The sequence below is a fragment of the Vulpes vulpes genome, chromosome 3, assembly GCF_048418805.1.
Source record: "Vulpes vulpes isolate BD-2025 chromosome 3, VulVul3, whole genome shotgun sequence".
NCBI classification, from domain to species: Eukaryota; Metazoa; Chordata; class Mammalia; order Carnivora; family Canidae; genus Vulpes; species Vulpes vulpes.
The window spans coordinates 84,608,622-84,624,987 of record NC_132782.1 but is presented as its reverse complement, the minus strand read 5'-3'; the positions used below and the strand labels follow the sequence as shown (position 1 = coordinate 84,624,987).

The window sequence follows — 16,366 nt, the reverse complement described above, 5'->3', positions numbered from 1 at the left end:
CTTCACTCAGCATAATACCTTCCAGTTCCATAAAATTTTTTAAAAGACTATTTTGGGGGTACTGAGTAGCTCAGTGGGTTAAGTGTCTGCCTTTGGCTGAGGTCATGATCTCAGGTTCCTGGGATCGAGTCCTGTGTCGGGCTGGGCTCCTTGCCCAGTGGGGATCTGCTTCTCTTTCTCTCTGCTCATGCTCTCTCTGTCTCTCTCAAAATAAATAATAAAATCTTTTTTTAAAAAAGATTTTTTTATTTATAAGAAATTTCTACACCCAATATAGGGTTCAAACTCACGACTCCAAGATCAAGAGTGACAAGCTGGGCAGCCCGGGTGGCTCAGTGGTTTAGCGCCTGCCTTCAGCCCAGGGCGTGATCCTGGAGACCTGGGATCGAGTCCCACATCGTGTTCCCTGCATGGAGCCTGCTTCTCTCTCTGCCTGTGTCTCTGCCTCTCTCTCTCTCTCTGTGTGTGTGTGTTTCTCATGAATAAATAAAAGCTTAAAAAAAAAAAAAAAAGAGTGACAAGCTTTACCAACTGAGCCAGGCAGGCACCACCATAAAATTAAAAACAAAAAAAACCAACAAACTTTTGAGCACTTATTTACTATGAATATTTTAATCATTAAAAGAAATTCTAAAAATACCTGTAATAGGTAGTATATTGTTAGATTAGGTATCTGAGAGAAATACCTCTTTGTAAATGCTTTTTTTTTTTTTTAAAGTAGCCCCTTTGAGGGGCTCAAACTCACTACCCTGAGATCAAGACCTGAGTTGAGATCAAGATTTGGATGCTTAACCGACTGAGCCATCTAGGTGCCCCAACTAAATGCTTATTTTTGGTTACAAAATATCATTATTTTTCCTCCATGTAGTTTAGATTAATGATCATCTAAAATATCAGTGAAAATTATACTTACATTGTGGACTTTTTTTTTTTTTAAGAGTTTATTTATTCACGACGGACTCAGAGAGAGAGAGAGAGAGAGAGAGAGAGAGAGGCAGAGACACAGGCAGAGGGAGAAGCAGGCTCCATGCAAGGAGCCTGACATGGGACTTGATCTCCTGTCTCCAGGATTAGGCCCTGGGCTGAAGGCAGCACTAAACTGCTGAGCCACCCGGGCTGCCCATGTAATGAGATTTAAAAGGATTATATGATAGTGCATCTGAAAATGCTGTCATGGCCTGCTGTCATTTCTCCCTTCTGAGAACACCATCCCTTTTCCTTTAAGAAAGTTTTTATGTTGCTCCAGATAGGTGATCCAAATTGCTGGCTTCTCAGTGACCCTACCTGCTTGGTCACAGTGGAGCCACAGCTGACTTATCTTCTCTGACCAGAGTGGAAGGAGCAGGTGACCCAAGCAGAGCTTATAGAGCTTCCCTGGGAAATTTTGAACCAAGTAGGGGTGAGAATGGAGTGAGGGAAACATCCTTTTTCTCCAAGGTGGCTAAATATGAGCATGTGACTAGTTAAGCCAGTAGAAGCCCTCTCTGGTGAGTGTTTACAAATTGAGCCCTGAACCTTATTGACAAATAGAATCCTGAACAGTACAGTACAGGCCTGTCACATGCCTCTCACAGGTGGTCAGGGAAATTAGTGGTCTATCCCACCTCATCCCTTCCTGTTGTCTTCGATTTTTTTTTTTAATATATTTTTTTAATTTTTTATTTATTTATGATAGTCACAGAGAGAGAGAGAGGCAGAGACACAGGCAGAGGGAGAAGCAGGCTCCATGCACCGGGAGCCCGACGTGGGATTCGATCCCGGGTCTCCAGGATCGCGCCCTGGGCCAAAGGTAGGCGCCAAACCGCTGCGCCACCCAGGGATCCCATGTCTTCGATTATATCTAGGGCTAGTGGAGAGGTGTGAGGAGGTGCCAGATATGGTACTGGCTTTTTAAAATCTTGGTGTTATCAATGTATTTTTTGGTGAGGGCAGACTTAAAGCAGGGTGGGGGATGAGGGTTGGGGGTGGAGGCTGGTGGCTTATCTAGCTCCAAGTGTGGCCACTTTTGCCACTAGAACCACCCTCTACCAGTCTCCAAAGCTGAAGCCAGTCCTGCCTCCACACAGTGTTCACTCTTGGAAGAGTCTTTCTGGGGTTTAAAACCAGTGGGGCTGGGGATCCCTGGGTGGCGCAGCGGTTTGGTGCCTGCCTTTGGCCCAGGGCGCGATCCTGGAGACCCGGGATCGAGTCCCATGTCAGGCTCCGGGTGCATGGAGCCTGCTTCTCCCTCTGCCTGTGTCTCTGCCTCTCTCTCTGTCTGTGACTATCATAAATTAAAAAAAAAAAAAAAAAAAAAATTAAAAAAATAAAACCAGTGGGGCTGGTGAGAGGTGCTGCCAGCCTTCTTAGGGGAGGAGGGCAGAAAAGGGGAGAGGGATGGAGGGTGAGGGAGGCCTGAAGATGATCAAGCCCACCCACAGGACAGGGGCTTGGGAGGCTGCACAGGTGGGGTCATGGGGGAGGAGGGGGAGTGAACTGGCAGGGCCCTGAGGAGGCAATGGGTTTTCTTCCAGTCACTTGTCATTGGAGGTGCAGAGCCATCCAACAGGAGGAGTTACTATTATTATTCCTGTTTCACAGATGAGAAAACTGACACCCAGGAAGCAGAAGTAACTTACCCAGGGTCATCCTGCTGGTAATGGCAGAGCTGGAATTCGAATTCAGATCCGCTTGGTTCCCAATCGCTCCCACCCCCATCCCATTCCGTGCACGTGCACGGGTAAGTGAGACCCGGTGAGGAGGCCGGTACCACGAACTCCGTGAACTCCGGGGCGGAGGGCTAGGTGAGCTGTGGGCGTGGCCACAGGGTCTGTGGACCCCCTTGCCCCCTCCAGGGCGTGGGCTCTGCCAGCAGACAGAACTGCGCATCCTTTGCTCAGGCCTCGGGGCCAACGGAAGTTCTGGGTAGCAGGACCAAAGGGCAGAAGAGGGGCCAGGGTCCACTCCGCAGCATGGGGGACCTCCTAGAGGGAAGCCCTGCCCCTAGAGGGAAGCCCTGCCCCGACGGTGTCCAAGGAGTGGGGGAGGCCATGGGGGAAGGAAGGGAGGCCATGGGGGGCATGGGGGAGGGGGGAGGGCGGGGTGGCTCCACCGACTAGCGGGCATGGAGAAGGCCCCCAACCCCCCACCTCCAGGCCACAGAAAAAGCTACTGGCTGTTGGGGCCCACTGCGGGGGGTGGGGGCGGATCGTCAGATCTGGGTGAATTTTGGGGTCTGGAGAATGTCCCTTTGGCTTTGGGGCCAGTGAAGGGCTGAGGAGGTTTGTCAGCAGTAAGGAACCTCTGACTAGCCCTGGTCCAATCTGCAGCCCAAGTTGTCACGAATCAGTGGCAGGAAAGGGAGTGAGGCTTCCTGCAGCCCTGACCGTGCCCCCCACCATTCTAACCCAGATTATGTCACCCACCTCTTTCCTCCCTCCTATAGTTCCTATCTGACCCCGGGGCTGCACGGGCCTGGGGAGGGGACAGGGAACACAGGTTCAGGCTGCTGCAGGGTCGCTCAGGGACTCTCCCAGAGGGAACCTGCATGAGGAAGATCCCCCCCCCCCCGCCCCCCCACCCCCTTTGTGGCCAGTTCAGGCCACACGGAGCTGAGCTGGCAGCTCTTTTACTTTCCAGTGTCCTGGGTCCTTTTTTATTTTTTTATTTTTATTTTTGTAATTTTATGATAGTCACAGAGACAGAGAGAGGCAGAGACATAGGCAGAGGGAGAAGCAGGCCCCATGCACCGGGAGCCCGATGTGGGATTCGATCCTGGATCTCCAGGATCGAGCCCTGGGCCAAAGGTAGGCGCCAAACCGCTGCTCCACCCAGGGATCCCTGTGGGTCCTTTTTTAAATAATAGTTAATGCACTCAGCATGGTAGTAGCTGACAGTTGTTTTTGTTTGTTTTGAATGCTTTTGGCAAAATAAAAAGTTGGCAATTCTATACCCTTCACCCCTCCTTCACTCTCCTCTTCTCACATGTGCTAATGAGCATACCCAGTAGGACGCATTCACTAGTTCCACGAAATTCCAGATTTGGGGGACGCCTGGGTAACTCAGTGGTTGAGCATCTGCCTTTTACTCAGGGTGTGATACTGGTGTCCTCGGATCAGATCGAGTCCTACATGAGTCCCACATGAGTCCCACATTGGGGCTCCCTGCGTGGAGACTGCTTCTCCCTCTGCCTCCGTCTCTGTCTCTCTCTTGAATAAATAAATAAATAAATCTCTAAAAAATATATAAATTCCAGATTTGGCAATCTCCAGACTGAGCTGCTAGCCTACGGCCTGAAGTGGGTGTGAGGGGCAGCCCTGTGGGATTCTGGTCCTGGTGCCAGTGCTCACGGACTATGGGATCCTGTTTTCTATTTCAGCAGGACAAAAGGATCTACAGATTCCCTGTTGTATTAACATGTTTGTGGTCCTTTGAGTCTGGCCTGGATCAGTGTGTTCCCTAAGTTATATGTCTGTGGAGCACAGTTGTCCAGTCTCCATGCTAAGGGCTGTTGCAAAGGGTGGGAAGGTCCACCTCATTGGAGAGCAGCGAGGCAGGGTGGGTGGGGCAGATGGGAGGCAGCACGTTAGGGTATGCCTGGCCCCGAAGTAACCCAGGCAGGGGAGAGGAAACCATTGTACTCTGTGACGTGTTTTTGTGTCTCTCTCTGTCCCATAGATTCCAAGAGCCTGCAAGTTCCTGTCTTCTTTTCATCCCTGAATTGCTTCCACCGGCCTAAGCTGAGCATGGGGCGTCCGGTAAGTGTGGAGGGAATGATGGAGAGTGGCTGGTGGCTGGGAGGGCTGCGTGCAGTGGATGGGGCCAAGCTGAGTTTTACAGGAGAGGTGGGATTTAAATGGTTTTGAGACTCAGAGAGGGCACCCCTGGGGAAGGAAGGCATACATGGAGGCTGGAGGTACTTGGGAGGAGACCTCTGGCCATGAGGCAGGAAGGATGGGGGCTTGGGGACTTCCCGAGAGGAAGACTGATGAGATAGAGGCATTGTAAGAGGAAGAAGCCAGCTTGAGTTCTAGGCCAGTGTATGGTGACAGGGAAATGGGGGAAGCACAAAGGCCAGTTTTAGACAACTCGAGGTTGTTGGGGGACAGGCAGGGGCACAGAACATCTGATGACAATGTCCAGTGTATTCTCTCCACTCTGGAGCACGAGGGTCAGGATGGAGCCATGACTCCTACCGGAGAGTTTTAGAGCTAGAACTGCTCTCAGGGCCAACCAACTCTGTCATTTTAGAGCAAAGGAAACTGAGGCCTGAAAGTTCAAGTGACTTATCAGTGTGGCCTGGAGGGTGGAGGGAAGATCTAAAGGGGAGCTTTGGAGAGAGAGAAAGTTTAAAGTATTCAGGTGGGAAGAATAGAAGCTAGTGAAGGTGAAAGCACTCCAGGATGTTTCCAAACTAGTCTGAGGGCACTCAGAGGACTAGCTATTTACCTGTTTACAAGAGGTGTATTTGGGTGGGAGGTGCAAGAGTGCACCCACAATCTCCCCTCTGCCATTAGGCTGGTCCTGCTATTGTGATCATTGGTTCCCATAGCCTCAAAGACACTCCTTGCCCTGGCTGCAGTGAGGGGGTCTGCATCAGGACCAGAGAGAGGCCCTAATGCCTGGGCATGAGCACAGATGTTTGCACAGGGGTGGGCAGGAGAAAGCAGCCTCAATCTGAAGGCCTTATCTTCTGCACTTAGATCATGGCCTCAAGATCTGCCCCCCCACCTCCATCGTCATCCTGAAATCCCCAAAGCTATTGGCTGTTAGTTTCCCGCAGAGCACGGTGCAGAGGGTCTTTGTAGGTGGGATGATTGTTAACAGAATTGAGCAATGAGAACCTTAGGGTTGGCGGGGGTTTAGGGATGGCCTGGTCCATCTTCATTTTATTGAGGTGGGAATTGGGGCTCAGAGAAGAGACCCTCCTTGCCTAAGAGCACCCAGTGACTTAGTGGCAGAAAATGTTTTATGCATCTTTTAGGTCTGCTTAAGAGGTCTGTAAGTTTGTAAAGTTTATCTAGGCAAAGAAATCATTTCCCAAGCCTCACGTATGTGATAACATTTCTGCAAGCGTCCTCTGCTTTGCTCTGTTCTGCATGAGAAGCCCTTGCTTTTCCCTTGAACAGGTGGTGCTGACTTTAGACGACAAGGACATGAAGGGGTTCACATGGGCCATAGCCCCGGCCTTGACCTCCTTGGGCTACCTGCTCATACTGCTGGTCTCCATCTTTCCTTTCTGGGTACGGCTTGTAAACGAGGAGTCCCATGAAGTGTTTTTCAGTGGCCTGTTTGAGAACTGCTTCCATATCAAATGCTGGAAGCCTCGACCCTTATCAGGTAAGGAGAGATGGAGGGTTGGAGGTGGGAACAGGGCAGGGGGAGATTATTTAATTTAATTATAAGCCCATCAGGGCGTTTTTTGAGTCTCTACTTTCAAGATTAGAGGAAAGTAGGTGACTAGCAAAAGGTTCATAATATCAAGTTGACCCCCAGGGTCAGGAGCAAATGTGTCAGCAACAAAATTTATTTCTGGGGTAGGAGTGGCTCCACCTAGGATGAAGGACTGGGGGTCCTGCCCTACCATGTGAGGCTCCAGCACCGCTTGGGGCTGCTGTTAGCTTCCCCACACAGGACCTTTTTGGGTGGGCACAGCTCCTAGCCAGGGAACAGCTTCATTAGTAGAGTACAGGCCAGATTGCAGCCCCCACTTGTCCTCTCTGCCAAACACCTGTCCAACTGTGGGAGGCAGCCCTGTGGATAATGTGCTTAGGCCCAAGTATCACATTTTCAAGGGAATGCACAGAAATGTGAGCTCCATGGACGATGGCTGCACTCAAGGTCATGTTTTACAAGCACTTTGGGAAGGTCGGGAGGATGTCTGTCTTGGAAAAGAGGTGAGCCTCTTTGGGGAAGATGGGCCACAGTGTGTGGGCTCTCTGTTATGGAGTTCCTCAGCCTTCATGCTACTGACACTTTGGCTGGATAATCTTTGTTATGAGGGCTCTCCTGTTTCTTGCAGGTCAGTTAACAGCACCCTTACCCTCTACTACCCAACTGATAATCAAAATTACCCCTTATGTAAATATCCCCAGGCGGTGGAGGGGGGTTGCAAAACTGCCCCCAAGTTGAGAACCGTTGGTTTTACCCAAGAGTAAATCCTAGAACACTTGGGTCTTCAGCAGTATCTTTGTCTTTTTGTCCCACTCCCAGATGTCCATGTCTGCATGCCTAGGAGGGTACACAAACTTGTTTTAACATGGGCCTGAGTCACACCAGGAATAGGGGAATGAATCACCTGGTCATCAAGACCCTGGCTCTGCTATTTTGGGTTTGTTTTGCAATTTCTGTTAACTGGGATAATTAAATATGCACCCTCACCTCCAACCCCTCTGCCCCTGAGTTCAAAACATCTTAACCTCTCAAATTCTGATTTTCCACTGGTAGCTCATTTAGTGTGAAGAGTACTGATGCAATGCTTCATGTTTTCACATCCAACTTTTTTTTTTTTTTTAATTTTTATTTTATTTATGATAGTCACAGAGAGAGAGAGAGAGGCAGAGACACAGGCAGAGGGAGAAGCAGGCTCCATGCACCGGGAGCCCGACGTGGGATTCGATCCCGGGTCTCCAGGATCGCGCCCCGGGCCAAAGGCAGGCGCCAAACCGCTGCGCCACCCAGGGATCCCCCAACTTTTTTTTTTAAAGATTTATTTATTTATTTATGATAGACATAGAGAGAGAGAGAGATAGAGAGAGAGAGAGAGGCAGTGACACAGGCAGAGGGAGAAGCAGGCTCCATGCCAGGAGCCCGACATGGGACTTGATCCCAGGACCCCAGGACTGTGCCCTGGGCCAAAGGCAGGCGCCAAACCGCTGAGCCACCCAGGGATCCCCCACATGCAACTTTTATCATTTATAGTGTTTATTAAAATGACCCTTTGTCCATCGAATTTTTTTCCATACACTTCCTTTTTTTTTTTTAAGATTTTATTTATTTATTCATGAGAGACACAGAGAGCGAGGCAGAGACATAGGCACAGGGAGAAGCAGGCTCCCTGCAGGGACCCCAATGTGGGATTTGATCCCAGGACTCTGGCATTACGACCTGAGCTAAAGGCAGACGCTCAACCACTGAGCCACCCAGGTGCCCCTTTTCCGTACACTTCTGTATCACAAACAAAACAGAATGTTCGGATCAGTGCATTCTTGGGGGCAGAGTGTAGGGTTGGAGCCATGGTCCCATGCCATACTGTAGGTCTGAGGGTGGTGAGCTCCGGGGGCCTTCTCTGCGCAGGCTCTGCGGGGCTCTGCCCCTTGTCAGGGGTCAGGGTGCCCAACTGCAGCCCAGCCTCCCTCCCCTGCAGTGTACATCATTCTCGGCCGTGTCTTCCTGTTGTCTGCAGTTGTCCTGTCTTTCCTTACTACCTTCATCCTGGTGTCCTTTGCATCTCAGCTGTTTCCAAGGACCCGGAAGCACAATTTGGTGTCGGCCTTCATCAGCTTCCTCACAGGTGTGGAAGAGGCAGGCAGGCCTTGTCCTCAGGCAGGCCTCAGCCTTGGGGAGGGGCTGGCAGGGGGGACCCAAAGGTGGGGAGATGGTTGGTCTCTGTGATGTCAGGAGAGAGGGAATATTTAGGGCTCCTCTCGCCTGCTGCCTTCTCTTAGGCAGCCTGCCACCCAGGATGACAGTCCCTCTCCCTGGGGATACTTGGCACCCTGCACTTCCAGCTAGCACAGCCCTCACTACACTGGCTTGGGGTCATCTGTCTGGGGGTCTTTTTACTGTAATCTTTATCCCAGCAACTGTCATAGAACCTAGCACAGAATGACAGTATGGAAGGAAATATATAAGTGAAATATAAGTGTTTTTGGATGAATGGATGGAAGACACCATCTCTGCCCTTTGGAACCTTTTGACTTTAAAAGGCTGGCCAAGGCCCTACCCTGGGAGGCTCCCATCACATGGAGGAGGTGGAACGCTCACAGTGGGAAAATCAGGTTGAGTTGCACCCAAAGCGTCACACCCAGGGGGGCCCATCTGTAGTCAGCCAACGGCATGGGCACAGAGGGTACGCGGGAAGGGATTTCTGGTTCCGGGGCCCGTGGGAGGTGAGGCACGTGGGCTTTGAAATGAGTTGGGAAGGAGGGCAAGACAGGCATGTGGGGTAGAGGTTATTGGCTCTGAGAGGGCACAAGTGTGGGCTGGAGAAAAGTCTCCACACAGGAGCCACACGGGCTGCAGGCCATGTGACTCTGATTAAGAGCAAAGGTGGGAACCATGGGAGGAGAGCCAAGAGTGCCTCCCTGTGACCCTGCAGGGGTCTGTGCCTTCCTGGCCTTGTTGCTGCATGCCCTGGAGATCCAGAATCTGAGGATGAAGCCCAACCCCCCCCAGTTCTCCGTACAGTGGCCTTACTACGTCCTTGGCTTTGCCATTCTTCTGTTTATAGTGGCTGGTGAGTGTCCTGGGGCTGCTGCCCTTCTCCCTGCCTACTGTCTGAATGCAGGAGCTGTGGACACTCTAGAGTGGTGCTGTCCTAAACTGTAGTCACTAGCTACTTGTGGCTATTTAATTAATTAAAATGAAATAAATAAAGATTGAGTTCCTCATTCATGCTAGCCACATTTCAGGCGTTCAGTAAGCACATTCTTATGTGTCTAGTAGCTGCCATATTGAATGGTGTAGATGTAGAAATTTTCATCATTGCAGAAAGTTCTACTCAACAGCACTGCTCTAGAGCCTCAGCCCTACTCCCATCCTCATCCTCCCTGACTTTTAGAACCAACCTCCAGATTTCATATTCTATCTTACTTTGTCCTGACTCCTACAGATTTCTATGACTATCTCTATCTCTATATTGGAATCTATGATCTTATTCACCTCACCTTCACCTGTCTTTATATACCATCACCATCTAAGCACTGAATCCTATCTAATTTTATTCTTTTAAAAAAATTTTGTTTAAAGATTTTATTTATTTATTCATGAGAGACACAGAAAGAGAGGCAGAGATGTAGGCAGAGGGAGAAGCAGGCTCCATGCAGGGAACCTGATGTGGGACTCCAGCCTGGAACCCAGGATCACACCTTAGCCAAAGGCAGACGCTCAACCACTGAGCCACCCAGGCATCCCTCTAATTTTGTTCTTTTTCCCTACTCTTCTTCCTGCTATATTAACCTCACCCATGCATGACATAATCTATTTTAACTTGACTTTATTATTGAATATATGCAAATATTTATAATATATAAGAGATAGGTAATTAAGAATAAACTGTATGCCCATTTCTACCTTCTAGTTTAAGAACTAGCCGTATTTTCGTGGAATCCATTATTTGTAAGTTACATTCTTATTTATGTATCACCGAGGAAGAAAAAGGATGCCAAGAATAATTACTAAGGTCCTACAGCTTGTAAGGCACATCCTCATTTCAGAAATGTGAAAAAAATGGGCTTGCCAACATTAATGAAATATGGTAGAATATTAAGTATCTTTGAAGTCTTCCCTCCCTCAACCATGTGGTTCTTCCTGACCCCATCCTCTCTCTCCCTGCAGGAACCAATTATTCTGGTGTTTATGATAATCATATTTGCTACACAAATATTTATCCTTAAATGATGTATTGCTTAGTCTCACATGTTTTAAACCTTAGTATAATCATACTGTGTTTGTTCTTCTGGAACTTACTTGATCGACATTATAACCTCTATATTGATAACGAGGAACTCTAAGTTTCATTCATTTTTACCATCTTAAGTATTTAATTGTATAACTAAGCTTGTCTTTAGGAGCATGGTATTTCCAGAGTTTTTTTTTTTTTTTTAAGATTTTATTTTATTTTTATTCATGAGAGACACAGAGAGAGAGGCAGAGACACAGGCAGAGGGAGAAGCAGGCTCCCTGTGGGGAGCTAGATGTGGGACTCGATCCTGGGACTCCAGGACCATGCCTTGGGCCAAAAGCAGATGCCCAACCGCTGAGCCACCCAGGCATCCCTCAAAATGTTTTCTTTTTTAACTTTGTCTTGTGATGCATCCGTAGTTATGTGCTTTTTTCATACTTAATTTTCATTTTTCATTGCCATTTTGACAGGTTTGCCATATTTTTAGTCTTTTCAAAGAACCAGCTTTTAGCTTTCTTGAACCTTCATATTTTATGTTTGTTTTCTATTTAATTAATTTTTGCTTCTTATTTTGCACTACTGCGTTTATTCTGCCTTTTTGTTTTGTTTTGTTTTGCATTTATTCTGCTATTCCTTTTCCAGCTTCTTTTTATTTTTATTTTTATTTTTCCTTTTCCAGCTTAAGTCAGGATCTAAACCCATTGCTTACTTCTTCTTTTCTAAGTAGGCAATTAAAGCTTAGTTCCCCTGTAAGAATTGCTTTATTTGTAGGTCCTATTTTCATAGGTAGTATTTTATGTTAGTGTTCTTTTCAAGTATTTTCTAGTTCCTTTTGTGATTTTTTGGATCCATTAATATTTTAAGGTATACTTTTAAAATTCCAAGATAATTTTTATTGTATCTTTGTGTTAATGATTTTAACTTAATTTTGATGGAATGAGAGATCATGGTCTATATAATCCTTATGTGTTCAGATTTATTAAGAACTTGTTTTATAGCCTAGTTTGAGGTCCATTTTCATGTTTTATGTTGAATGCAATTTTTAATTTATAAACATTAGATCAGGCTTATTAATTATATTATTTAAATTTGATTTAGAATTGTTCTATTTTGGGGCACCTGGGTGGTTCAGTGGTTGAACATTTGCCTTTGGGTCAGGTCATGATCCTGGGTCCTGTGATCAAGTCCTGCATCAGGCTTCTTGTGGGGAGCCTGCTTCTCCCTTTGCCTATATGTCTCTGCTTCTTACTCTGTGTCTCTCATGAATAAATAAAATTAAAAAAAAAAAGAATAGTTCTATTTTACTGGTGGATTAAACTTTTAATCATTATGCTGTGACCCTTTTAATTTCTAGTAATCCCTTTTGTTCTGTTTTATCTGATACTATTCTAGCTACTTCTACATTCCTTAGGTTAGTATATGCCTGTTATATATCTTTCTAATTTTTTGTTTATATTTAATCATACAGCTTATGATTATATCTTTTTCATCTAGTCTTATAATCTTTGTCTTTTCACAGGAGCATTTATTATTGATTTACTTATTGTGACTACTGATATATTTGTATTTTTTCCTACCACCTTACTTTGGGTTTTCAGTTTTTTTCTGCTTCCCTCCCCCCACCTCTCTTGCCTTGCTTTGAATCGACTTTTATTGATGCAATTCTCATTATATTTCTCTCTTTAGAAGTTACACAGTCTATTTATATTCTTATGGTAGTTATTCTTTACATAAGTTGAAAGTTCATTGACATATTTGTTCTTTTTATTTTTTATTTTTTTTTTAAATTAATTTATTTATTTATGATAGTCATGAGAGAGAGAGGCAGAGACATAGGCAGAGGGAGAAGCAGGCTCCATGCACTGGGAGCCTGACGTGGGATTTGATCCCGGGTCTCCAGGATTGCGCCCTGGGCCAAAGGCAGGCGCCAAACTGCTGCGCCACCCAGGGATCCCTATTTGTTCTTTTTATAAATAATACAACGTAATGCCTTCCCAATTTATATGCTATTTTGCATGTTTTAGTTTCTTTTGTTTTCTTTTTAATTCTGTATATTTGACATTATTTTATGCATTTAATATTTGTTGATTTAAATTTAGCCACATATTTACCAGTTTAGGTGCTCATCAAACCTTCTCAGACCTTCTGTCCTTCTGCCTGAAATACATCCTTTATAATGGATTTTAGTGAGGGTCAGTTAGAGATATACCTTCTCATATTTTGTTTGTATGAAATAATCTTTGTTTCGTTTTTTAATTAAAATTAGTTTTGAACTTATATATTTTTTCAAACTTATATTTTTAAGTTGACGCTATTCTGACAGCATTCAAAATATTCTATTATCATTATTTTACTACTTCCATTGTTATTGCTGACTCTGTAAAAATGTCATTTTTTTTGAAGCAATCTTCTTTTTCTCTCCCAGACTTTCTTTGATACTTTGTAGGATGTGGATATTTGTATTATGATTTGTGTTGTGAATGGAGTCTGAAGAGTGATGTCTTTCAGAATTTTTTTAAAATATTTTATTATTTATTCATGAGAGACACACAGAGAGAGAGAGGCAGAGACACAGGCAGAGGGAGAAGCAGGCTGCACGCAAGGAGTCTGGGACTTGATCCCGGGTCTCCAGGATCAGGCCCTGGACCAAAGGCGGCACTAAACTGCTGAGCCACCTGGACTGTCCCATGTCTTTCAGAATTTATACACCATTTGTATCTCTTTTTCTTATCTCTATGTTCTTTCCTTCTGTTTTCTTTCCTTTGTGGAACTCCAGGAGGACATCTGTTAGACTTTGTCACTCTACCCTATGTATTTCTCTCTCTCTCTTTTCATGCTTTACATCTGTTTGTCTTTCTGGGCTGCATTCTGAATAACTTATATAGATGTATCTTCAACTTCATCCATTCACTTTACAGCGGTGTCTGGTCAACTGCTTAACCTATCCATTAAGTTTTTATTTCAGTCAATCTGTTTTTATAACTGAAAATTATATTTTCCCTTAATTCATGTTATTTTTATATTCTTTTTCCTGATTTATATTTTTTTTTTAAATTTTTTTTTTTTTTTTTTTTTTTTTTTAATGATAGTCACAGAGAGAGAGAGAGAGAGAGGCAGAGACACAGGCAGAGGGAGAAGCAGGCTCCATGCACCGGAAGCCCGATGTGGGATTCGATCCCGGGTCTCCAGGATCGCGCCCTGGGCCAAAGGCAGGCGCCGAACCACTGCGCCACCCAGGGATCCCCTGATTTATATTTTTAATCTATTCTCTAAATCTATTTTTAATTGTACATGTTAGACATACTTTGCATTCTGTGTCATATAAGTTAAACAACTGAATGATACGCAGTTCTGAGTCCACTGGCTGCTTGTTTTGCAGGCTCTTATTTGTGGTGTCTTCTTTCTTAGTTTGTTTGTGAATTCAGTTTCCTTGGAATTTTTTTTCGAGTAGAAATTCTTTGAGGCCTGTATTAAACATGTTTTTTTAAAATAATTTGTTTGAGAGAGAGAGATTGAATGAGCAAGTGTCAGTTATGGGCAGAGGGAGAAGGAGAAGCAGGCTTTCTGCCAAGCGGGACCCAGGACCCTGAGATCATGACCTGAGTTGAAGGCAGATGTTTAACTGACTGAGTCATCCAGGCACCCTAAAGTATTTTTTCTTTTTAAATATTTTATTTATTTATTCATGAGAATCACAGAGAGAGAGAGAGAGACAGACAGACAGGCAGAGGGAGAAGCAGGCTCCATGCAGGGAGTCTGACCCAGGACTCAATCCCAGGTCTCCAGGATCACCCTAGGCTGAAGGCGGCGCTAAACCGCTGAGCCACCCGGGCTGCCCTAAAGTATTTTTTCAAAAAGAGATTTGCATTTGCTTCTGCTTGAGTGTTTGGGTGCACAACTAGCCTAAGATCACACTTGATATTGTGAATTTAGTTGCAGATCTATGTAACAGCTGGCCTCTGTTTATGAATTCTCAGTCAATACAGGTAACTTTGAAGTTCTAGCTTCATATGGCAGACCCTTATAAGATTCCTCATCCTGAGCAGGCCCTAGGCATTTCCTTTCATTTTCTGTGTCCTGGATGGCCTACAGAATGGAAACTCAGGGTCACCTGGGTTGAGTGTATGTCTCCAAGGTGCAGGCCCATTGTGTGCTTGCTTAAACTCTGAGTTTCTGTTTTCACTAGGGTTTTGTTTCTAAGAATGCCTTACCCTGATGCCAGTTTGATGATGTATTTACAAAAAAGTTTTGAAGAAATATTTTATATAGGATTTTTATTGTTTTTAATGGGAAAGTATTTGGTCTGCTATAATGCTGAAAATAGCAGTTATCCTTTATCTCAGTCTTAACCTTAATACAGCATTTATTATTCACTCAAGATATCTCCATTTGTTTAATGACATCAATTCTCTTTTTCCTTTCTTTTACTTTACTGAGGATCTTGAGTTGGGCATTAAGAGGCCTTGGTTTTCCTCTCTCTCTTTTTTTTGTTTTGTTTTGTTTTTTTGTTTTGGTTTTCCTCTCTTAAACCTTGTTTTCTTACCTATTCATAATTGGACAGTTGTTAAGATGTCTTCCAACACTGGCTGTGGTTCTGTGAGCTTATCCATCTATTTGTATGCCTTGTCTTGTGATGCACTCGTTTGCTCTCTGTCTCCGTAATACTTTGCATTGGGTGGGGGAGAATGAGGGAAGGTGGGTGCAGGGTGGGGGTGGGGGTCACATTAGAGAAGGGAGTTCCTGACCTCTAGTAGGGTGCAGAGCTCTACACTCTCTAACCTGACCCAAACTTTTCGCTGTCACCCAGGTGCCATCTGCCTCTTTCAAGAAACAGCCTGCCTTGGCTGCCATTTGTTGCCCAACTCCCAGAGTATGGAGGAGACCCAAGGGGTCCCACACCTGGAGAATCTGGAGAGTTTGGGAGGAGAACTGAGCTCAATACAAAAGGAGACACTGCTGAAGGAAGAAACAATTATCTAGTCCAGGAGAGCATCCTCCACCTGTCATCCGCTGTGTGAGTGGATTTGTGGAGGCCCGAGTGACAGCCAATCTCTGTGGCTTCTGTTGAACTTCCTGAGTGTCACTTCCCCACGCTCACAGTGATTCTGTCTGGCTTGTATTTGCAATTTGGTAAAAGTTTTTTGAATTATTCTGTTTCCTGAGTGGGTGTTTTTAATAAAAGAAAGACTACTGTCTGTTAATCCAAATCTTAAAAAAAAAAAAAAAGAAAAGAAAAAGAAAAAAAAAAAACAGCCTGGAGGAAAAGAGGGGAGGAAGGAATATTATCAAATGATCAAATGAAGTGAGCTTTTGTAAAACAAAAACAGAATATGACCCCAACAGAGGGTGTTTGAGTTAGTGACATTAAAAAGAAAAAGTGATGTCCCCAGACAAAGGTGTGACCAATTCAGGAAAATTGAGTATGTGTTGGAGGGAAGAGTTGGGAGTGGTTAAAAGTGAATGCTTCTCAAGATTGAGCTCCCAGGTCCGCAGGTCTGAGGTTAATGGGTCTGTGCCACCTGGGAGGAAGGACGGGAAGCAGAGGCAAGTTAGCCAACCAACATACAGGTGTTCCAACCTCTCACTAGAGCCAGGGCATCTCTAATGTACCTTCCCTTCACTGTCCTGATAGTGCTTTCAGACTGGGGATCTCTCAACCCCTCAGCTAGGATGGGTGTAGCTGGAAATATGAATGCTTCTGGGCAGTTGAGGCGGGTAGCTAGAACAGTGATCCAAGCCCTCTGCTGGCTTCATATCCACTCT

At 45.4% G+C, this 16,366-nt stretch overlaps 1 protein-coding gene across 29 annotated transcripts in view; it reads left to right on the top strand.

Annotated features, from left to right (window-relative positions):
- TMEM225B (transmembrane protein 225B) overlaps positions 1-15,752 on the top strand; it is a 33,328-nt gene extending 17,576 nt beyond the window's left edge. The window contains exons 3-11 of one of the 29 annotated variants that reach the window (XM_072753101.1): positions 1,676-1,789; positions 2,581-2,719; positions 4,657-4,736; positions 6,108-6,318; positions 6,774-6,875; positions 8,384-8,491; positions 8,907-8,978; positions 9,299-9,436; positions 15,411-15,752. In XM_072753101.1, the coding sequence (XP_072609202.1) occupies positions 4,725-4,736; positions 6,108-6,318; positions 6,774-6,875; positions 8,384-8,491; positions 8,907-8,978; positions 9,299-9,436; positions 15,411-15,583 (816 nt within the window). In that variant the 5' untranslated portion in view covers positions 1,676-1,789; positions 2,581-2,719; positions 4,657-4,724 and the 3' untranslated portion in view covers positions 15,584-15,752. Of the gene's footprint in view, positions 1-1,675; positions 1,790-2,580; positions 2,784-4,656; positions 4,737-6,107; positions 6,319-6,773; positions 6,876-8,344; positions 8,492-8,906; positions 9,050-9,298; positions 9,437-15,410 lie in introns of those variants that run through there. The other 28 variants (XM_072753098.1, XM_072753099.1, XM_072753097.1 and 25 more) reach the window with 28 other exon arrangements.
- The last annotated feature ends 614 nt before the right edge of the window (positions 15,753-16,366 follow it).